The sequence below is a fragment of the Malaclemys terrapin genome, chromosome 3 (genome assembly GCF_027887155.1).
Source record: "Malaclemys terrapin pileata isolate rMalTer1 chromosome 3, rMalTer1.hap1, whole genome shotgun sequence".
NCBI lineage: Eukaryota > Metazoa > Chordata > Testudines > Emydidae > Malaclemys > Malaclemys terrapin.
The window spans coordinates 105,860,024-105,884,319 of NC_071507.1; the positions used below are offsets into that span (position 1 = coordinate 105,860,024).

At 44.0% G+C, this 24,296-nt stretch overlaps 1 protein-coding gene across 1 annotated transcript in view; it reads left to right on the forward strand.

Annotated features, from left to right (window-relative positions):
* The first annotated feature begins 13,316 nt into the window (after positions 1-13,316).
* MAP3K5 (mitogen-activated protein kinase kinase kinase 5) overlaps positions 13,317-24,296 on the forward strand; it is a 161,209-nt gene continuing 150,229 nt past the window's right edge. Inside the window, exon 1 of the mRNA XM_054023794.1 lies at positions 13,317-14,178. Coding sequence (XP_053879769.1) covers positions 13,761-14,178 — 418 coding nt within the window. The 5' untranslated portion in view covers positions 13,317-13,760. The remainder of the gene's footprint in view (positions 14,179-24,296) is intronic.

Below are 24,296 nucleotides of genomic sequence, written 5' to 3' on the forward strand. Positions count from 1 at the left end.
GGGGCCGCTCGGGAAGCGCCCGGCCCAGCAAAGGGGCGGGACTGAGGGCGCGGCGCCGCCATCTTTGGTTTGGGCAAGACGCTGCCTAGTTCTTGGAGGGGCCGAAGAGGGGCTGTTGTCAGAGGCAACAGGCAGGGCTAAACCCCGCCCCCAGGGAAAGCAATAACAGAAAACGCAGCAATGGCCAAAGTGTTAAAGCCTTTTTTGTTTCAGTTTTCACCAAAAAGATTAGCAGTCATTGCATGACTAACATAGCAAACATCAGTGTAAATGGGGTAGGATCTGAGGCTAAAATAGTGAGAGTTAAGAATAGGGGTCTGCCCTCAAGGGGTCACGAGCTTATTGCATGGAGGGTTGCAAGCTATCAATCAAAAAGAAGAACAGGAGTACTTGTGGCACCTTAGAGACTAACAAATTTATTAGAGCATAAGCTTTCGTGGACTACAGCCCACTTCTTCCGAAGTATGCATCCGAAGAAGTGGGCTGTAGCCCACAAAAGCTTATGCTCTAATAAATTTGTTAGTCTCTGAGGTGCCACAAGTACTCCTGTTCTTCTTTTTGCGGATACAGACTAACACGGCTGTTACTCTGAAAGCTATCAATCTTCACCCCAAACCCCGCTTTGCCTCCAGCATTTATAATGGTGTTAAATATATAAATAAGTGTTTTTAATTTATAAGGAGGGACGCACTCAGAGGCTTGCTATGTGAAAAGGGTCACCAGTACAAAACTTTGAGATCAGTGATTTAGCTCCATCTCTGAACTGGGTGGTGGACAGTCAGGCAGGGAGGGGCTGCTTCCTCAACGAGACAAGATTAGCTCCAGGAACCTAGCATTGTACAACCCAGGAAAAGACAAATGATGGACCATTACAGAATGAGAAGACAAGACATTGAGATATACTGGCTATGAAGTCGAGAGGGAATTGCCCCTGCTCTGAATAACCATGAAACATCATAGCCTGAGAGAAAGGGGAAAAAAATGACAAATCCTTTTAAAAGAGATGAGGTTTGAAGTGAAATCTATTCAGAAACTGAAGGACAATATCTAGGCAGGAAGCTCTCTATGAAATGCTGGATTCCCCGCTACAGTTAGGGGGTACTCTGGGAAACTGTTCAAAAGCGATAGGTAACTTGTATTAGAAAAGAGATTTTTATCTAATTTGAAAGTTTAAGTCTTGAGATTGTGTCTTTATACTTATTTTCTGTGTAACTTGTATGTGTTCGCGTTCCCTTACTATTTCATCTTTGAATCTGTGTTTTTTCTATTAAATAAAATTTCAGTTTATTTTTACCCCAAGTAGGTCTCTGGAGTGCACACTGTGTGGAGCATGTGTGGCAAAGCAGGTTGATGTTTGCGGGACTAGTTTCATGCCTTTGAGGGTGACAAACCAGAGGGGGGAAATCCAAGTATCTAGTAGTTAAGAACTTGGGGTGGATGGATTTGGGGAGACTGAGACCAGAAGAGCTGTTGGTGTCACCCTACAAAGTGTAACTGATGGAAGCCTGGATGAGACCTTGTGCTTGTGGACAGGCTATTGGTGTCAGGGCTCCGAGCCATAGCAGCTCAGCATTAAGGCACCCCAGGTTACGGGCAGGCAGTGACAGAACTGTTTATGAGTCTGAGTGATCCTGAAAACATCACACCTAGAGAATGGTCAAAATTTCCAGGAAAATCTTGCAAAGAGAACATTTAATAGGCACGAGATCAAGAGGTAGTTAGAGGGGTACAAGAGAATCCTGAAAAAGAACTTCACTCATTGTAACATAGGCTCAAATGTTTTTCTCCCATAGAAAAACCTGTGAGAGGAGGTTCTGAAGGTCCTTGCTGAGATCACACACATCATCCCATGGGTTCCTCCCATGCATACACAAAAGGTTAGGAGACCTGCCTCCAAACCTGACAGATCCCAGGATCATGTAGGAGGCCAAAGCCATCTTGTGTAAAACCCCTATGCCTTCATATTGGATCTGACTCTCAGTGACCCTGGTTCCCTGGCAGTATGGCTAGCAGGGTGTTCCTTTGGTCACAGTAACCACTGAATACAGAGGAAAAAGGCTCTGTGGAAAAGATAACGAAGTCTGGGACTATATTATCATTTGTTCTTAATTTTTCTGGGTCTGGAGGGAAAACAATAGGCTTGACTTAAAGCTAATTGGAGTCTATGGAAAGACTCATTGACTTCAATACGTTTTGGATCAGGCCACTGTTCAGACTCCCCTAGCCTGCCCATGTCTCTCCCTGTCTCCATCCTGACCACAGTCTAAGACCCAGATCATGCAAAATGGTTTCCATAAAATCTACTTGGTGTCACAGGAGTACCTGAGCCCCATTTTCCTGTGAAATTGAAAAGATCTGTGTGCAGACCTAGGCAGCATGATCCGGCTCTAGTACAGCAACAAGCAAAATAATTTGGCAAGCCAAAGCAGCTGATGCAGAAAGTTTTGCAGAGACACATATTACTCAACATCAACAACTAAAGCAAAAGGTACTTTTAAACAGAAAGAGGAGATACAAACAAAACTAGTAAAGAAACACTACTGCTTTTACCTCCCCAATCTCTGAAAAGATATGTAAATCAAGAACTGGTTCTTTAGCTATCTAAAAGTCAACAAAAACGTTCGCTTAATTGATCATTTTCAACATGAAGCATAACCATTGACAACTGCATTTTATGTAGGAATATCTAAAACAGATTCAACAGTGTTTCAACAGTAAAAACAGCCAACCAAAAAAAAAATGTTCTCAGAAATAATCAGTAGGTGGCAGACAAGTTCTATCTAAAAATTAAGATTCCACTTTTCCAGGAAAAACTCCTAAGCAACATTGAAAGATTTCGTCATGCTCACAAACTAAAATGTGTAAATAGCTTGATGATGCCCCATGCTACTTAACACAACCCCACTTCTATAGGTTTATTGCCCAACTCTGTAGCATTTAATCCTTAGAAAACCGGCTAGCTGCCTGGTTGATTGCAAGAATGGCAAGTAGAGATCTCTAGGCCAAGGAGAGAACTTCCACCAGCAGGGGAAGTGAATCATAGAATATCAGGATTGAAAGGGTCTTCAGGAGGTCATCTAGTCCAACCCCGTACTCAAAGCAGGACCAATCCCCAAAGTGGGGACACTTTGGATTCCTCTTCTTTGAACTAGAGCCCCCAGTGTGACCTGCTAGTGTTTTTTGACCCAACAGTTGGCTCAGAACTGATATGGGTTGGCTGGCGGAATATGTCAAGTGGGATCAGAAAGGAAGGTGGGGTTAGCTGCTGGGTTCAGTTCCCTGCTCCACCACAGACTTCCTTTCTGAGCCTGGACAAGACACTTAATCTCTCTGGGCTTAGGGTCTCCATCTGTTAAATGGGGATAATAGTACTTCCCTACCTCACAGGCACATTGTGAGGCTAAGTATGTTAAAGATTGTGAGGCACTCAGCTACTATGATGATCTTTTATTTGCCTTCTAGTTTTTAAACCTTTAGGATTCACATTGTCCATCTTTTCTCTGTTTCCTTTACTAGCAGAAACTTAGAAACTTCCTTTTTGTAATTAAAGCTGAGGTTCTCATGTAAGCATAAGACTCTAAACAAAACACCACATATCTTACAGCTTATGATAAAATCACAAGAATTCGCAACACTGGGTCTGGAAGCAACCAGTAGAGGGTGGGAGTGGATAGCAGCTAGCTGGAACTAGGTAGGCAGCAGCAAAAAGTCCTGGGGGAAAGCAAGATAACTACCAAATGGAAAGTGTGAGGGATTAGGATAGAGACTTTTCTGGGGGGATTAAAGGTGCATAAAGATGTGAGAAGATGGTACGGTTCCTTGTGAGTAGAAAAAAAGAGGGAGGAATCTGGGAAGGGGTGTGAGACTTACTGTATAAAGAGAAACAGATGAATAGCAGAGGGCAAGTATATACAATTTAGTGCATACTCTTTAATTCAATTTCCTCAGTCTAATGTAGTGTGCTGGTTAATGATTAATACAACATTAACAGTAGAGCCATTGATGCCAGGCCAGTTATTGATAAATTACAACGAATTTTAGATCACTTTATTTATTTGGTCATGTATATTTAACTAAAATGGTATTATTTCCTCATCTGTTGCACGAATTGCTGATGTTTTCATATAGATCTTATTATTTAAAGATTTCAAAGGCTCCATCATATGTTTATAAGAGTTATTTGGGTAGAAAAGTGATCTTGTATTCCTCTGAAGAGATTTAAACTCCCTACTGAGGTCTGAGGAGCTAGTTTTCCAAATACCATAATATCACAGTACCCATAGTTGTCATGTTGCTGATTGTCTACATAATCTTAAATGGTTTAGCTGCATCCCTATAGAGCTTAAAATGATTGGCAGTCTTTCTTTGACCTTTGTTCTATACTTAAACACTGTTTTGAGTATTTGATCTAATCCTTTGGTGTCAAGGCTTGGGAGTCGATGTGATGGGGTGTACCAACCCCGCCCTGGGCCAACAGGGCATGACAAATCACTGTGGGTCCTGGAAACCATGCCCCCTCATCCCTGCTGTGCATGCTGCAGGTGGAGGGACAGATAAAAAAGAAGCAGCCCAAGCCCAGTTCAGTCTGGGCTGGTTGAGGAGGAGGAAGGATGTGTGCTGCAGGCTCTTGCAGAGGTGCTTGTGAATTTCTGAGCTGTGGACCTGGACTATGCTGCAGAGCACTAGCCAACTGCGGAGACTGACTGGCTGCTGCTAGCTGGGGAGATGCCTGAGATGAGCCTTGTGCTAGGAAGTGACCCAGGGAATGTATTGGAAGCCAATGCCTGAACCTTTAACCGGGAATTTCCTGGCTTCACAGGGCTGTGGGTTGGAACCCAGTGGATAAGAGTGGGCCTGGGTTGCCCTATTTCTCCCTGCCCCCACCTCTGTGTGGCTACTGGGGGCTACAGCCACAGATAGGTTGTTTGCTTTGCCCTGCCCAGAGGGTTAGAGCCCCCAGCTGCTATTGTTTGCCCCAGCCAAGAGGCTTGGGAGGCATAAACTGAGTATTTGCTGGGCCCTGACAGGGGTCCTGAGTCCCCCTCATTGAAATTGCCTGATGCAGCAGGGAGTCCTGATGATTGTGTGGCGGGGTGTATCAACCCTGCATTGGGCCAGTGGGGGTAGTCCCACTTGACATGCAGGATCCCCTATGACTGTTGGCACATTCTCATAAATAACTCCTTCTCCTTTATTGATTATAAGTAGGGTTGGAAGACTACTGCACTGGGCAGCATAGCATAGGGAGGAGGCGATCAGCCCTCTGTGGAGAAACAAGTGGTTCAGGACTCTTTAGAAAAGCTGGACGAGCACAAGTCCATGGGGCCGGATGCGCTGCATCCGAGGTTGCTAAAGGAGTTAGCGGATGTGATTGCAGAGCCATTGGCCATTATCTTTGAAAACTCATGGCGATCGGGGGAGGTCTGGAAAAAGGCTAATGTAGTGCCCATCTTTAAAAAAGGGAAGAAGGAGGATCTGGGGAACTACAGGCCAGTCAGCCTCACCTCAGTCCCTGGAAAAATCATGGAGCAGGTCCTCAAGGAATCAATTCTGATGCACTTAAAGGAGAGGAAAGTGATCAGGAACAGTCAGCATCGATTCACCAAGGGCAAGACATGCCTGACTAACCTAATTGCCTCCTATGAGGGGATAACTGGGTCTGTGGATGAGGGGAAAGCAGTCGATGTGTTATTCCTTGACTTTAGCAAAGCTTTTGATGCGGTTTCCCACAGTATTCTTGCCGGCAAGTTAAAGAAGTATGGGCTGGATGAATGGACTATAAGGTGGATAGAAAGCTGGCTAGATCGTCGGGCTCAATGGGTAGTGATCAATGGCTTCATGACTAGTTGGCAGCCGGTATCAAGCAGAGTGCCCCAAGGATCGGTCCTGAGGTTGATTTTGTTCAATATTTTCATTAATGATCTGGAGGATGGCGTGGACTGCACCCTCAGCAAGTTTGCAGATGACACTAAACTGGGAGGAGTGGTAGATACGCTGTAGGGTAGGGATAGGATGCAGCGGGACCTAGACAAATTAGAGGATTGGGCCAAAAGAAATCTGATGAGGTTCAACAAGGACAAGTGCAGAATCCTGCACTTAGGACGGAAGCATCCCATGCACTGCTACAGACTAGGGACCGAATGGCTAAGCAGCAGTTCTGCAGAAAAGGACCTAAGGGTTACAGTGGATGAGAAGCTGGATATGAGTCAACAGTGTGCCCTTGTTGTCAAGAAGGCTAATGGCATTTTGGGCTGTATAAGTAGGGGCATTGCCAGCAGATCGAGGGACATGATTATTCAGCTCTATTCGGAATTAGTGAGGCCTCATCTGGAGTGCTGTGTCCAGTTTTGGGCCCCACATTACAAGAAGGATGTGGAAAAATTGGAAAGAGTCCAGTGGAGGGCAACAAAAATGATTAGGGGACTGCAGCACATGACTTATGAGGAGAGGCTGAGGGAACTGGGATTGTTCAGTCTGCAGAAGCAAAGAATGAGGGGGGATTTGATAGCTGCTTTCAATTACCTAAAAGGGGGATCCAAAGAGGATGGATTTAGACTGTTCTCAGTGGTAGCGGATGACAGAACAAGGAATAATGGTCTCAAGTTGCAGTGGGGGAGGTCTAGGTTGGATATTAGGAAAAACGTTTTCACTAGGAGGGTGGTGAAGCACTGGAATGAGTTACCTAGGGAGGTGGTGGAATCTCCTTCCTTAGAGGTTTTTAAGGTCAGGCTTGACAAAGCCCTGGCTGGGATGATTTAGTTGGGGATTGGTCCTGCTTTGAGTAGGGGGTTGGACTAGATGATATTCTATGATTCTATGATTAGATTATCAATGAATGATGGTAAACATGAATTTCACCATATTCACATAAACCCATGAAAAATATATTGCCATCAATAATAATAGAAATTTACAGATAGGCAAAGTAAGAAAAATGCTGCTTGAGAATTTATTTGATGTAAAGATACTTACTTTGTATATTTTGACATGTGATGTTGACAACTTGTTCGTTTTTTTCAGTTATAAAGCTTTATCTCTTTGAATCTCAATATCTATTATCATTAAACAATTATTGTTGTCTGATCCCTGATACTTTCCTGAAACTGAATATTTAAATTGATAAAAATAAAAAAGTTAAAAATATTGATCTGATTATACCTGTCAATAACAATCAAATTATTTATTATTATAAATCAATAACAATCAAATTCTGCCATCCCAATAATAAAGGGTACTCCAAGTTTTCCATTGGGACCTACTGATTGTAGATTTTAGTCTAGAACAATATGAATATATTTCATTTTTATGACCTAATTGACTATTCTTGTTTAATTAATTGCCTTTGCTTGTTTGAGACATGATCCAAAATTCCTTGAGGTAAGACTGGATAAGTCCCTTGGGTACATCTTTCAAAACCACCCAGTCTTCCTGAATTCCATATCTGTAAATTCCTGATTTTTGTTTCGTTGGACTCCACTTTTGCATGCTCCTTTTTGCTGCTTTATGAGAGAAGACTTTGTAATAAAAACTCTAATCCCAAATTTATACAAAATCTTATGGCATCTCATGTTCTAAGACCTTATTTACACTAGAAAGGTTTTGCTAGTATAGCTATACCAACAAACCCTTCTAGTGGAGATGCAGTTCGTACTGGCCAGAGTGTTTTTGCTGGTATGTCTTATAGCAGTTCCCTCAACAAAATAAACTATGCTGACTGGCAAAATGACTTTTTTGCTGATATAAATGTATCTATACTAGTGCTTTTACTGGCATAGCTATGTTGGTTAGGGGTGTGAAATACTGTTTATTTGACTCCTAGCTGATTACCACTGGCTTTGACGGATAAGTCATCTCTGTGGTTTCTGTCATAAACTTTGTTTGTTATACATCAAGTTACACTTCTTTACTGAACTGATAAAATCTGCCCTGACATATGACTTTTTGGATTTTAACGTTATAGAGGTTTAGACATATGAATCATTCTTCGTTGGATCAATTTTCAGTGGAAATGCAGGAAGTTTAGGACTCCATTATAGAATTTTTGCTGAAATTTTTTTTAACAATTCTGCCTGTTATGCCAATATTTTAGATTCTAGTCCTTTCAGGATGATTTTTTTTTAAACTTGCTATTTTATATTGTAGTATTGGGTTTTATAAGTAAAGAAAATTACATTAATGTGGGCTCTTAAAGGGCTGGCCGAGATACCATGCTTATTTTTAAAATCTGTCATTCGCAAGAGGAATACAGAGAATAATTTGGAAATGTTATTTATTTGCATTACAGTAGCTCCCAAGGGCCACAATCAAGATTCAGGGCCCCATTGTGCCAGGCATTGTACAAACAACAGAACAAAGAGATAGAGTCCCTGCCCTGAACATCTTACATCTAACCACTCAGTCCTGATCCCATTAGAGTCAATAAGAGTTTTGCTATTGACTTCAATCAGCCAGAGGATTCCCATACTTGGCCAGTGTGAACATATGCAAATTGCCTGGTCCAGATTATATTATTGTTAAGGTATTTAGGGAGCTAACTAGCAAGCTTATTGTCCTACTGACAATTATTTTTGAAAAATCAAACAGCTGAAAGACTAGAAAAAAGTAAATAGAGTACCTTTTTTTTTTAATAAAGTAAAGAAGAATAATTCTGACAAATACCATTCCCTAATCTAGGCCCTGATCAGAAAAGCACCTAAACATATGATTAACTTTAAACACATGATTAGTATCAGTGAAGTCACCTCAAGAAATTCTAACAGATTGAAAGGCATGAAAATATAGCTGATTTGTCCCTATTGCATGATATTAATCTGTGTTTTAATTACTGTTTCAATCAATTTAGGGTCTGATCCCACTCTAACCAAATTCAATAGACATGTTCCCATTGATTCAGTGGGATTTGGATTGGGATTTTGGTATTAATACTAAAATAGTGGGCACAGATCTATAAAATAGACCAATGAAATAAACATGTATTTTCCTCCTTTTAGTAAATGATTTCCCTTTATATTTGACAAACGTGTTTTCACTTGTGATGAAACACTCATGAGCATGAAAGCTCAGCATTTTGTAGAAACATTGCTTTGTTCTTTTTACAAATAACTTATTTTTGACTATCACCCAAGTCATTAAAATTTTTTAGACTGTAGATTAACTGATATTAACTTTTTTCCTTTATTTGCTCTCCACTTTGTTTTCTTCCCATTTCTTTTACCCTTGTGCTATTGATCAAAGTATCTGCCATGCAAATCTTTGTCAAAAAGGGGTTGACCCGCAAAGAGCAAACAGGGTTACCAAAGTATCTCAACATTCTGGGCTGTTTCTATGTCTGTGTTATGTTTTACAGCCCTGCAGGCTGTAAAAAGAGGTTTCTAATAAATATCATTATTTTTAAACCCACTATAAACCAGTATAAATTATCTAGTCATTATGTGCACAACTAACATAGATAGATCCCATGCTGCAAATGTTTAACTTTACTCACACGAGTAGTCAGCAGCCTGATCCTGTCAATAGCAAGGCACCTATTGACTTCAGTGTACAGGATTAGGCCCCAAATGGGTACAGGTAAGCTCATGCTTAAGTATTTGCAGGACCGGGGCTATAATTGGCTTAGTTTGTGAAGGCCTTACTCTCAACTCTATGGTATTTCTTTGTCTAGCTCTGCTTTGATCTATAGACAATTTCAGAGGTGGTGCTGGAGGCTGTATGCAGGGCTGGTGCAAGGATGTTTCACGCCCTAGGCAAAACTTCCACCTTGTGCCCTTCCCGAGCCCTGCAGCAGCTCCACACCCCCCTCCGCCCTGAGGTGCCATGCCCATGGCAGCTCCCCACCCCCCTGGCCCAGGGAGCCGTGCGGCAGCTCCCCACCCCAGCTCACCTCTGCTCCGCCCCCTCACCGAGCCCTGCGGCAGCTCCCCACCCCCCCGTCCTGAGGCGCCCCCCTTGCAGCAGCTCCCCACCCCCCCTCTGCCCTGAGGCACCCCCCCCCACGGCAGCTCCCCATCCCGGCCCGGGGAGCTGTGCGGCAGCTCCCCACCCCAGCTCACCTCTGCTCCGCCCCCTCCCTGAGCACGCCGTCGCTGCTCCACTTCTCCTGCCTCCCAGGCTTGCGGCGCCAATCAGCTGTTTGGCGCTGCAAGCCTGGGAGGGAGAGAAGCAGAGTGGGGTGGCATGCTCAGGGGAGGAGGCAAAGCAGAGGTGAGCTGGGGTGCGGAGCGGGTCCCCTGTGTGCCGCCTCCTCCTTACTTGCTGCAGGCGGCCCTCCCCGCACCCCCGTGCCCTAGCTCACCTCCACCGCCACCCCGGACCGCACTTTTGTCTACCCCTAACCACTTGGCGCCCTAGGCAGCCGCCTAGTTTGTCTAGTGGTTGCACCGGCCCTGGCTGTATGGCTGTGCTTAACAGCTGGCAAGGGCTTCTCCAGAATCAACAGGGTTCATCCCATTAATGCTGAGAATGTTCCCTGGAATTTGGAATTGATCGGATGCAGTGTTTGGAAATTATTGCATTACACACAGAGAAATGCCATCAAATGGAGTGTAAGGCTTTTGCATGTTTGGCCAATAACCCAAGAGTATCTAACAGGAAATTTATTTTTACTTGTATACACTTGTTTTGTATGAACAATGAAAAACTGCCATAAGTAAAAAGTATCATTACACTGCTCTACAGCCAAAATGCTTCTGAAATAAATGTAGTCAAACTTTATTAATTCTGGGTCACTGAGAACGAAAATGATGCTTAAAATTGTTGATTGGCTCTAGTTTTCAAGATATGCTATTGGGTCAGTATATACGACCCTTGACTTGGGAATGGCGGAGGATAAGTGAGTTATAAAGGGAAGGGATCTCAATTTAAACCAGAAATGACTAAAATACATCTTTGACTGGATCTAGGAATAAATCTATGACTGGGTTTGGACAGTACTTGCTTTTTAGGCAAAACAATGAATGATGCAATCTGAAGCTGGTATTGCGTCATACATAATATGAATTGCATCATGTTATTCCTAGAAGTCATGGATGATGCAATCATAACGATGCTGAACAAATTGCCCTATATCAGCTCTAGAAATCATACAGTGTCGTGCTCTCTTATTTGTCAGTGTTTGATTTTGCAAAGGGACACATTTCTGTTTAGCCAAAGTGAGCAGAGATGCCTCGTACTTGTGTGAACAGTGCAGATAACTTCTGCTATGTTTGTGGTGAAGTGACTTTTGCATCACAAAAGCACAGTATAACCACTATGGTTAAGAAAGCCTATCACCTTTATTTTGGCTGCAAAATTGGAGATCAGGACAAGAGGTGGGCCCCACACATATGCTGCAATACTTTGCAACAAATCTTCGGCAGTGGTTGAACAGGAAAAGGAAATCTATGCCTTTTGCAGTGCCAATGATTTGGAGAGAGCCAACAGATCATACCAGCAATTGTAACTTCTGCATGGTGCCTCCAGTTGGGAAAGGTGTGTCAAAGAAGAAAAAGTGGACTGTGCATTATCCAAACATTCCATCAGCTATACGCCCAGTATCCCACGGAGAAGGACTGCCAGTTCCCGATGCACCAGAATCATTCTCACTTGAGTCAGACGAGGAAGAGGAAGAGGATGAAACTTCTGGTCCTGAACCATCAATGTCACAGGACCCACATTTTCTCCCATCCTCCTCCTCTGAACCACACCTCATAACACAAGGTGAACTGAATGACCTTGTCAGGAATTTTTTGCCTTTTGTTTCATAATAAATTTTATTTATATAACCCTTTTGCTGATTTTTAAAGTGTTACATAAACAGGACAGGTGAAATAGTATCATGCAAAGCAACCATAAACACATAAAAAGACCTAGGTTTACAATTTATGATTAAAACTCTACTATCTACACAATATACATGGACATAAAATGTAAAAACTTAAATATCTTAGAAACAGTAGCCAATCAGTTGTTTTAATTGTCATATTTGAATTCAGCACATCAAAATACATAATAAATAGCACATTTTATCTCTGAAGCAGACGACTTCTCAAAAATTGTAGACCAGTGTTATTGGCACTGTTCATGTTGTTCACTTTTTGTTGTGCATTCAGTGGGAGCAATGAAAGCAGATTAGTTAGTTTCACTTTCTGTCATAGTCAGGTCCAGTGCCTGGTTTTCTTGCACTAGACTCTCTATGCTTCAATGTTTAGGAGTTGCAAACACAGCAGGGAAATGCATATCTCCAAATAAATATGTATTTCTCAAAGAATTTTTCTTTTATTGAAGCTGTAGTTCTATTAGCTTCTTGTAAAATGTTTTTTAACCACCAAAGCTGTGAGGCCTAGATATATCTGCCTCTTTAAGCAAGTCTTTTAAAAGATTAATATATATTAAAGCTTGTTTTCCTAATTCAGCATTTCTGATAGTTTACAAGAAAAGGATTAAGACAAATACAAAGGTATATGTGAAAGGGAGGGAAATGTCTGTCTTAGGAGACAGAGTGAGCTAATTCAAAGATGTCAGCTAGAAAAGGCTGATGTTCATTAGCTTTTCCTTTTTTCCAAAGCTGAAATGAGCAGTGTTACCAGATGATACATGTGTTGTGTGACATGGGATATTTGGACATAGGTAGGCCTGGAAGGGTTAGATAGTTATCAGTAAATGTTGATTTCACTGTACACAAACACACATCCTGAAACAAATATTTTCATCCACACTGACCAAAATTTACAGATCGGTGATATAAGAAAAATATTGCTTGCGAACATGATTTACTTTGTCAATGTCACATTAAAATATACAATCTGTGTTTTCATGGTTATAAATAGGGCCCTACCAAATTCATGGTCCACTTTGGTCAATTTCATGGTCATAGGATTTAAAAAATAGTAAATTTCATGATTTCAGCTATTTAAATCTGAAATTTCACAGTGTTGTAATTGTAGGGATCCTGACCCAAAAAAGAAGTGCTCTGTGTGTGTGTGGGTGTCACCTGCCCCCCAACAAATCCAAAGGAGAAAGCACAGAATGGAGCAGCAGAGAGCGCTGTGCAGAGAAGAAGCGAATCAACCCCTGGTAGGAACCCAAGAAAGAGCCTGCGACGTTGCGTACCAAACCCTGCCTAAAGTTTGGCGCGGCTCTGAGCGCTCAGCGCAGGAATGCGGCTCTTTATAATCCTGGGCAAGGGGAGGGAATAAGGGAGGAGCCGGGCAGCTCTGGGCTGCCTCCGGTGCGGTTGGTGCTCGCTCTGCGGTTGCAGCCATAGCTGGCTCAAGAGGCGATACATAGTAGCTAGCAGCAGCAGCAACAATCCCACAAGTGGTTTGTGCGCTGCCGCTGATCGGGGCAGCCAGTCCGCCGGAGGGAGCTGCGCTGGCGGCGAGAGCCGAAGGAGGAGCGTCTGCCCGGGGAGGAGCGGGCGAAGAAGTGCAGTGACTTCGGGGAGAGGCTGTGCCCGGCTGCCAGCAGAGCCGCTCGCCAGGTGGTCACTTCCCTGCAGGTGAAGCCAGCCCAGCCCAGCGCGCGGGGGAAGGGGCGCGCAATGGTGCCCTTGGCAGGCACCCGGCGGGACTGCGCTGCCCTCCCGGCTCTGCGAGCTCACGGCAGCTGCTAAACCGGGACTGTCTCCGCTTTCCCCGCCCAGCGGCGGGCTGCAGGACTCGGAGCCTCCGGCGGCGAGGGATAGGGCGGCAGGGCGAGCCCGGCGGGCGGCGCAGCATGGCATCTGCTTAGCCCCGGCGAGCGGCACCAGCAGAGCCGGGGACGCGGCGCGGGGCTCCGCAGGGATGAGCGACAGCAGCGAGGGGATCAGCTTCTCGGTGCCCAGCCCGCCGGGCGGCGGCTGCCTGCACGAGGAGGGGCTCGGCGGGGTCAGCCGGAGAGCGCCGGGGGCCGACGGGGGCGCCCGGAGCCTCCTCCCCGCCCCGGCCGCGCCGCCAGCCGGCACCTACTGGAATGAGGACAGCGGCGCTGCCTGCCCCGTGGCGGGGACTGGAGCCCGAGCCAAGGGCGGCTGCACCAGGAGAACCACGGTGTCCTACGTGATCAACGAGGAGAGCCAGGGGCTCCTGGTGGCGGCGGAGAGCGGGGCTCTGCAGAGCCTGTGGGAGGCGTGCGAGGCGGTCGGGGCCTCCCTGGAGACCTTGCACTTCGCCAAGCTGGACTTCGGGGAGACCACGGTGCTGGACCGCTTCTACAACGCAGGTGAGCGACCGGCTCCTGCCCATCGCCTCTCGCCCTGTTTCCTGCCCCTGCCTCGCTTCCCCTTCTCTTTCTCTCCTTCCCCTGGGCAGCAGCCCGCTCGGGGAGCCGCAGCTCTCGCCCCTCAGCCCCAGCGGGCGCCCCGGTGTCGCTGGCTGGCGTGGGCCCTAGTTCTCTGCTTCCTGTGGGAGCCCACAGTGTAGAGCTTCCCCAGGGAGCCACTGCCAGGGCTCTACTTCGCTCCTTCAAAGAGTGGTGGGATGTTTTTGTCACCTACTTGATTACCTGCTTTCCTGGGTGTGACATTCTGGGGTGCAATCCAGACCAGTGAGGGGCTGTGTCACCCCTGTCCTGGGGCTGCCCGGAGTTTTTAGCGAACATACCACATGCGGTCCATATCGGACATAAGTTTAACCCAATTGGTGTAATGTGTCAGTTACTACCTCTAGCACTCATTTCACATTTTCTTCAGTGGAGTCAACTCAGTTCAGTAGCACTTTATTGGGGGGACATGCTATACAAACCTTACCACAGTGTCAGCAAAAGACAGACTCCCCACAAGTGATTGATAGGGGTAGGTGCATCCCACTCAGACTGGGGTTACACACTGTGTTTGAGGTTCCATTTCCTAGACCATCCGTCATCCCTGTCTACTCCTGAACTGGTGGCAGTTTGCTATGTAGCACAATGCCATCTCTTCCCTTTTCTCACAGGGTCAGGCCCAGTTTTTCATATCAGATGTTTTTTATTATACCTGACAGTTTCAGGAAATACCTTTCTCACACTTCCTGGTAGTTGGGACATTGGAGTAGAAAGTGTGTCACTGTCTCACTCTCTGCCACATTAGTTGGTTAGTGGCTCCTCTCCTTTTAGTCAGGGCCCCCCAATTTTCTACTATAGTCATTGATTCTGTATTAGGTGAGCGCCTACCTGAGTTTTGCATATTCCGCTGGGGTGGAGTCAACAGGGCTCTGGATGGGAATAAGGGTCCACCCGGTGTAACTGTATGATCAGGGCCTTACGTAGGATTTTAATTTTTACAAAGCTTTTCTTTCTTGGTGTTTTTATTCTTTTATTGACTATCACATGGCAGTACAGTTTAAAACAGATTCTTGGACATGCTTGTGGTTTGTTCCATGTCTTGACAGAGACCTTATTTCTTGGACCACCATCTCTTTCACTGGTGCTTAAATAATATCCCTCAGGCCACCACATTGTTTACATGGAAAAAAATAATATTAGCTAAACCACATTAAATAGTTTCCTTTAATGTGATTTGGGGGAAAAGAAGGAGGAACTAATAATATTAAGCCAGCTCTCGACGAACCAGCAGGTAGTGCTCTTTGGAGCACTGGTTGTTTACAGAGCACAATTTAAAATATCCATATAGTGTGTTTTGACTATTGTCCCCGCTACTGTACCAGGGCACACTGGGCCTGATTTTCAAAGGTGCTGAGGTCCTTCAGTTCCCATTTACTTCAGCTGGAGCTCAGAACTTTTGAAAATTAGGTCCAGTGTGAATATTTCAACAATACCTTTGTGCTGAACCAAAATTTGGGATAGTCTTTATATTTGTATGCATGGAAGTGTATACATTATATATCAATTGCATAAAACATTCATGACAGACGGGATTAAACAGAACTATGTATATAGAGTAAAACAGTTGCCAAGAAAGTCCCTGAACTCTGTGTTCTACCATGATTTACCTACAGTTGCAGTAGCAAATTTGAAACTATTTGACTTGCTGGCAGTGTGTACAGTAAACTATCTGCTACAATCAGGGCCGGCTCCAGCATTTCTGCCGCCCCAAGCAAAAAAAAAAAAAAAAAAAAAAAGCCGCGATTGGCGGCTGCAGTTCAGCTCCTAGAGGGAGTGAGGGACCTGCCACCCCCGAATTGCCGCAGGTGCAGCCCCTCTCCCTTGGCCGCCCCAAGCACTTGCTTGTTAAGCTGGTGCCTGGAGCCAGCCCTGGCTACAATCAGTCTGGCTCCACTGGCAAAAAAAGATTTGCATATACAAGGCCATCCAGAGCTTCTCGTTATCAAATGGGTAAGGCAAATGGGGGGAAATAGCAACGGCCTATCAGAGTCATAAAGACTTTATAGAACCAGAATGATCATGTTAAATGCTCTTTTCCTCTTATTTTACAAAAGGAGGGAGCAGTCTGACTGCGAGAGAATTTGGAGCTAAGTTTTGACCACGTCTGTGTGTGTCTGGAACATGTTAGCTAAAACGTTTACAATAATGTTTTTCTTCTTTTTCTTTTTTTTTTTTAACCAGTGCATTAACAGCAGGTATCAGTAATCCCCTCTGCTTCTGCAAGTAGAAGTAAGATGATACCTGCATATCCTGACTGGATGGTGTGCCACTTCCACTGCATGCTCCCTTACACATACATGTACGTGCACATGCACACACATCGTTTCTTTGCAAGCCCCACCACACAGGCTTTGATGGGTGGTGGCAGGGCCTGCAATAACTTGTGTGGCCTCCACTCCATCCTGTGGAACCTGGACTTGATGGGAGCTCAGGGATGGTGGCAGTTGGCTGCCAGAGGAGTTGTGGTGTCAAATGGCAGTAGAGAGGCAAAAAGGTTCCACGTAGACCCCTTTTGTCTCCATGTGCTAATAAAGGGGCACTACAGGGTTTGGGTACCAAAACAACCTGCTACATTGGAGTGGGTAAAACCTTGGAATTGCTGCTCAATTTCTCAGCTTATTCCCTTGTAGGATTATCAAGAGATTCCAGTATTTATGATTATAGAATGATAAATTCACTTTCCCTTCAGCCTCATGTGCCTGCATCAGGTTTTCAAATTCAGATTACATTAGGTTTGGCATCAGAATTTCAGGATAGAAACTTGTGATGAGAGATCAGACTTGAAAGTGAGCTTTTTTAGTTCTGGCAGTTGGAACTCTGGCATATAATAGCATAATTGCACACTTAGGTAATGCATCTTTTGCTTACTTATTTCGATGGCTTTTGAACAAAAGCTATATAAATGTAAAAACCTTGCCATAATTTATATGAATTTAATCAAAGTACTGTGAAATATACTATGTCATTCTGCCTCTATATCAGGGGTGGGCAAACTATGGCCCTTGGGCTGGATCCAGCCCCTCAGGGCTTTGGATCCGGCTCGTGGGATTGCCCCCCGTGGCGCCGCTGGTCCTGCGCCGCTCTCAGAAGCTGCCAGCACAACTGCGCCCCCTGGGCTGGGGGGCAGAGGGCTCCGTGCATTGCCCTTGCCTCCAGGCACCGCCCCCCGCAGCTCCCATTGGCTGGGAACGAGGAACCGCGGCCAATGGGACCTTCGGAGGAGGTACCTGGAGGCGCAGCAAGGGCAGTGCATGCAGAGAGCCTGCCTTGGCCCCGGTGTGCGCCGCTGCCCCCACGGAGTCCCTTTAGGTAAGCGGCGCCAGGCCTGAGCCTGAACCCCGCCTGCACCCTGCCCCCCAACTCCCTGCCCTAAGCCCCCTGCCTGCACCTCGCACCCCTCCTGCACCCCAACTCCCTACCCTGAGCCCCCTCGTAGACCCCACACCCCTCCTGCACCCCAACCCCCTGCCCTGAGCCCCTTGCTGCACCCTGCACCCATCCTGCGCACCCCAAATCCCTGTCCTGAGCCCCCTCCCACAGTCTGCACTCCTCCTGCACCCCTTCCCTGAGCCCCCTCCTGCACTCCGCACCCCTTCCCTGAGCCCCCTCATACATTCCGCAACCCTCCTCTGCCCCAATCTTTTGCCCTGAGCCCCTTCCTGCACACCATACCCCCTCCCACATCCTGCACTCCCTCCCACACACCAACCCCCTGCCCTGGCCCTGCATGCAATTTCCCCACCCAGATGTGGCCCTCGGCCCAAAAAGTTTGCCCACCCCTGCTCTATATGGCAGCAAAAGCCAAATACTGTCCATAGGGGTATGCATCTCTAACCTAATTTATTTTTAAAAAATAGCCCAAAAAATCTTAGGTTTACTAATTCAGTTAGTAGTTGTCTGCTATCTAGATGCACTTCTGAAAGATAGGAATGGGAGACCCCATAAATGAGGCCCTGGGTAATGCTCTGCTCAGATGCCCATTCCCCCCCCATCCCTATGGAATGCGGTCTCTGAACTTTTCTGGAGTACACCATCTTCTGTATCAGCCTCTGGATGCAAGGTGTCTGATAATTTGAAGCTGCAACAATCAGTAGCTTTTGGGAAGGCTCTTGGGGTTTTTACTTTTCTCACTTAAAATCTCCTAGCTGCTGCCAAGGGAAGGAAATGTTTCTGCCATTGTATGCCTCCTTCAAAGCTTCTGGGTTACCGCCAAGGGAGGTGTCTTTATTTTTGTTGTCCTTATCTAGCCCTACTACTATGAGACTTCCTTTCTTCCCAAAGAATTCCAGCTGCAGCTTGCTGCTCTTATCCCTTTTCCAATTAGTATGAAATTGACATGATTATTGACAATTTCATTGACCTCTACATGGGTTAGAATAGCAGCCATGAAATTGACTAGATTTGTTAATTTAATTCTGCTACCCTTTGGCAAAACCAGCAAAGACACAGAAGCATTCTATCTGGGGACAGGAAGAGAAGATGTCAACACTTTGACTTGAAAGATTATCTTTGCAACAATAAAGGGTAGCAATGTGATTGCCTTGTACATTGTTGGTGTTATCTAACTAGTCAACAATTAATGAAGCTTAATTTATTGCAATTACTGAATGGGCCTAAAATTCTGTCAGAATTAAAATGAAGAAGTAACGAAAGGAAGCTGGTTGAACAATTCAGGCATGAAGTTTAGGTTTAGTGTAAAAGATTTTTTATTAATTATAGTTGGTCAAATCCTGGTTTCACTGAAGTCAACAGGAGTTTTGTTATTGACTTCAGTAGGGCTAGGATTTGGCCCTATACAAATACAAATGTTTTTTTCATTCTTCTCCTGCTTCCAATTTAAATGATATATTATGGAGAATTAAACATTCCCTTTCACTATGTTAAACCCAGTGACAGCAGCATTGAGCTGGTGTGCATGAGAACATAATCAGACTATCTTCATTGTCTGAAAGAAAGAAATAAACATGGCAGGAAGCAATGTAAATAGGGGGAATGAAAGGCAGGACGACTCAGGACAAAAATGAATTAGACTTAAAATGATGTGATTTTCATATGGAACTGTGTTCTTTGTATTTAAAGGGATACTATCAACTTAAATTTGGCCTAAAATATAGTAGTGCTTGAAACCTACACCTTGCACCACTAAGAATTTGAAAATGAAACCGTTTTAATTGATTTTTTTTCATTGCCCAAGCTGAGAAAGGAGCAAAGAGCATACATACATCGTGACAAGTAAGATGTTTTCAATTCACCCCCCCACACACACACTTTTTCATAATCTAAGGTGCTATTGTAATCATAGAATTGTAGGACTGGAAGGGACCTTGGGAGGTCATCTAATCCAATCCCCTGCACTCATGGCAGGACTAAGTATTATCTAGACCATCCCTGATAGATGTTTGTCTAACCTGCTCTTAAAAATCTCCAATGATGGAGATTCCACAACCTCCCTAAGCAACTTATTCCAGTGCTTAACTCCCCTGACAGTTAGGAAATTTTTCCTAATGTCCAACCTAAACAGCCCTTGCTGCAATTTAAGCCCATTGCTTTTTGTCCTATCCTTAAAGGTTAAGGAGAACAATTTTTCTCCCTCCTCCTCGTAACAATTTTTTATTTGCTTGAAAACTGTTATCACAGGGGTCAGCAAACTTTCAGAAGTGGTGTGCCGAGTCTTCATTTATTCACTCTAATTTATGGTTTCGCATGCCAGTAATACATTTTTAGAAGGTCTCTTTCTATAAGTCTATAATACCCTGTTTCCCCGAAAATAAGACATCCTCCGAAAATAAGGCCTACTTACAGTTTTGCCTCTCGTTGTAATATAAGGCATCCCCCCGATAATAAGACCTCCCCGATAATAAGGCATCCACCGATAATAAGGCATTTTTCATTTCTGAAAAATAAGACATCCCCTGAAAATAAGACCTAGCGCATCTTTGGGAGCAAAAATTAATATAAGACACTGTCTTATTTTCGGGGAAACAGGGTATATAACTAAACTATTGTATGTAAATTAAATAAGGTTTTTAAAATGTTTAAGAAGCTTAATTTAAAATTAAATTAAAATGCAGACCCCCCCGGACCGGTGGTCAGGACACAGGCAGTGTGAGTGCCACTGAAAATCAGATTGCGTGCCGCCTTCAGCACGCATGCCATAGGTTGCCTACCCCTGTGTTTTCATGTTCCTCTCAATCTTCTCTTCTCCAGACTAAACAAACCCAATTTTTTCAATCTTCCCTCAGAGGTCATGTTTTCTAGACCTTTAATCATTTTTGTTGCTCTTCTCTGGACTTCCTCCAGTTTGTCCACATCTTTCCTGAAATGTGGCTCCCAGAACTGGACACAATACTCCAGTTGAAGCCTAATCAGCATGGAATAGAGGGAAGAATTATTTCTCATGTCTTGCTTAAATGCTTCTGCTGATACATCCCAGAATGATGTTTGCTTTTCTTGCAACAGTGTTACACTGTTGACTCATATTTAGCTTGGGATCCACTATGAGCCCCAGAACCCTTTCTGCAGTACTCCTTCCTAGGTAGTCATTTCCCATTTTGTATGTGTGCAACTGATTGTTCTTTCCTAAGTGGAGTAATTGTATTTGTCTGTATTGAATTTCACCCTATTTACTTCAGATCATTTCTCCAGTTTGTGCAGATAGTTTTGAATTTTAATCCTATCCTCCAAAGCACTTTCGTCCCCTCCCACCTTGGTATCGTCTGCAAACTTTATATGTGTACTCTTTATGCTGTTATCTAAATCACTGATGAAGATATTGAACAGAACCAGACTCACAACTGATCCCTGCAGAACCTCATTCGATATGCCTATCCAGCTTGACTGTAAACCACTGATAAGTGCTCTCAGGGAACTGTTTTCCAACCATTTATGTACTCATCTTATAGTAGCTCCATCTAGGTTGTGTTCCCCTTGTTTGGTTATATAATGTAGGTAAAGAAACTTACTTGCTTACATCATGATTTTTAATTTTGAGAGAGTCCCTTTAAAATATATAATGTATGAAAACGGTGCAATCTGACAGAGAGGACTGCACAGAAAACAACCTATTGGAGTCAATGGGCCAGTTATGTGAATAAAGAAGAAGTCACCTGTGTCAGTAAGGACTAAGATCCAGATCCGCAAAGGTATTTAGGTTCCTAACTCCCAATGAGAGTTAATACCTGAATACCTTTGAGGATTTTTGCCTAATTGTCTGAGCAGAGATTTGGAAGATCAGGCCTCTAATAATTTTTGGGGGTAACGCTCCTCACAAATAGTGCGCTACATACAAATCAATTGTAACTTTAAGCAGGAGATTTTATTTAGGGTAACACTGTTTTTTTTCATAATGGTTTGTCTTGGCCTTTTAGAATAGTTTGAATTTTAGGTGATCTCTGATGTAGTTTCACTTCTGTACTTTCGCTTATCACCCCCATTGAGAACCTGGAGGAATATTAAGTAGCATCTAGTGTCAGAAGTAAACACCAATCATCAGCACTACATGTACAATAGGCTTGTTCTGCCATTTTTGCCTAGCATTCCACTGAAGTTGGTAAATGCTGGGACGCTAGCACTGTCTACACCCAACAAGTGAGTTTTAATTGCATATACCTGGAGCATTCAAGCAGCTTCAGCATTCCTCCTTACTCAGGCTAAGTTCCTTTTTATTTTATTTGCTTAAGTAATGAGTGCCAAATCAGCCTTAATAGCTGTATAATGAGTATTTGGGAACAGTACGTGTATTGAGGTTACCATTTTCCTCACTGCCCCGCCCCCCCAATCAGATTTTGAAGTCAGAAGGGACATTATTATAATCTAGTCTGACCTTCTGCAAAACACAGACATATTATGATGAGTATTTGAACTAATACCTGGGAGTGAGTAGCTGAATTATGGATTCAGGTTGTCTAGAAAGACCACATTCAAACTAGATTAAAACAGTGTTGCATTACTGTAGTTGAGTTGTACCAAATTCTCTTCATTCAGCTTAATTGCCAAGCAGTGCAGAAGTACTTCATGAATTAAAAGATGAAGGCATATACAAATGGGGGTAAAATCAACAAACAATAAGATGGAGAAATATCAATATATAAACCAAAAATGCAGTATACCAACATAAGGTGTTCCAAATGATTCTTTTTAAACTAAACAGGAAATTTGTAGAAAATGAAATAATTATGCATTATAATGGCCAGATCTCAGCACCTAGAGATCCTGTTGACTACAATGGGGTATATGAGTGCTCAGCACATTTCTGAAAATCAGGCAATAAGTGAGTAGACTAGCCACGGTGTATATCTAGCTCATGTAAATGACTCATTTAGTCTTGCTTACCTATTTATTTTAGAAGACTGAAAATTAGGATTGACTGTTGGCTGTGGAGCTCTTTACACAGTCACTTATTATTACACATGCTGCATAAGAACAAACGCCTCACAGTCTAGCTGAATGAAGAGCAAAATGTAAACAAAGAGCGTACAAAGAAAAACATAAAATTCAATAATCTAAGGTATCAGGCCTGTCCCTGCATGCTCTCCATGAATGAAAGTTCCTCAAAGGCGAGGTGAGGTCTGAGTGCAGAGTGCTTGCACTATCAGGCCCATTATTAGAAATGCAGGTGAGGAAATGTGCTTTGCCTAATGCAGTTTCCTTTACATTGATGGGACAATTTCCTATGTTTGTATTTTAAAATCACTGCAGAGTAGGGCTAAATATTCACTTGATTTGCAAAATAAGTTGGGTCAATGTGCTGAAAGCAATTTGGTTTTGTTATTATTGGGGCGGGGGGAAGGTCTTTCAAAAATGCTTTTATAAAAATACTTTATACTCTAAAGATAAGTACTATGTACTTTCCTTGGATTGAGATGGTGAGAAATCTTAGAGGTCCTTATGCTTCAGGGCACAAGCCAAAAACAAACTGAAGGGGGTTAAGAAGAAACTTCCCTGTGGGACAGGTTTTTCCATTATGGTCCACGATGGGGTTTCTCTAACGAGCTGCAGTGTGGATGCGGTCCACTTCAGACTATGTTGCATATCTTTCACAAGTGCCCGCTGACTTACTTCGACAGCGGGCTACTAGCTCTTCACCTGGCTGACGACGATGCTATCAAATGGCTGGGCACACTGCGCTTACACTGAGAGATGGGGTTTCTTGTACCTTCCTCTGAAAGAATTGGTACTGGCTGCTTGCAGAATCAGGCTAGCTGGACCACTGGCCTAATGCAGTAAGGCAAATCCTGTGTTCCTATTTCTTGTGCGCCTTGCAACGTTTTCTGACTACATTTAACTTAAATTTACTTTTTTTAATGAATGGTAATGTTATTTACATAGGAAATGTAATATCTAGATTTCTTCTTTATACCCAATGTTGCAGAAAAATTGATGGAAAATACAAAGATAAATTATATAGTGACTAACTCAGGGGGATTCAATCTATACAAAGTCATTTACTCTAAAAAAAGTCCACAGACTAAACAACTTGACTGATGTGTATTTTGCACCATGCAAGTATCTCATTGTGACCTTGTGAGTGTATTGCTCTGGAATTTTTTCCTGGCTTCAGCTGCTTATGTTTGAAACTTTTAATGTAATTGCAAATACTATTCTTCTTGGGTCTCTAGTCCTCCTTTTAATCCTAATAAATTGTATGGCTCAATAATATTCTGCAGTAGTGAGTTTCACATGTTAATTAAATTATTGATACTTCCAGTGCAAGCTAATCTAATCAGACATACCAGCAGGGCTGTCCTTAGGCATACGCAGAATACGCAGCTGCGTAGGACACCACGTAATTTGAGGAACCAAATTTCGTGGTGCCCTAGGCAGCTGCATGCTGCGTATGCGGCGCTTGCTCCAGTGGCCAGCCCCATCCCCCGGCCAGCCCCCCTGCTCCGCCCCCATTCGACCCCTGCCCCTGCTCTGCCCCGCCCCACCTCTTCCTGCCCCGTTCCGCCCTCATTCCTCCCCCGCTAATCCCCTGCGCTGCCCTGGGCCTCCCTGCCTTGCTGCTGCCCCCCACAGCT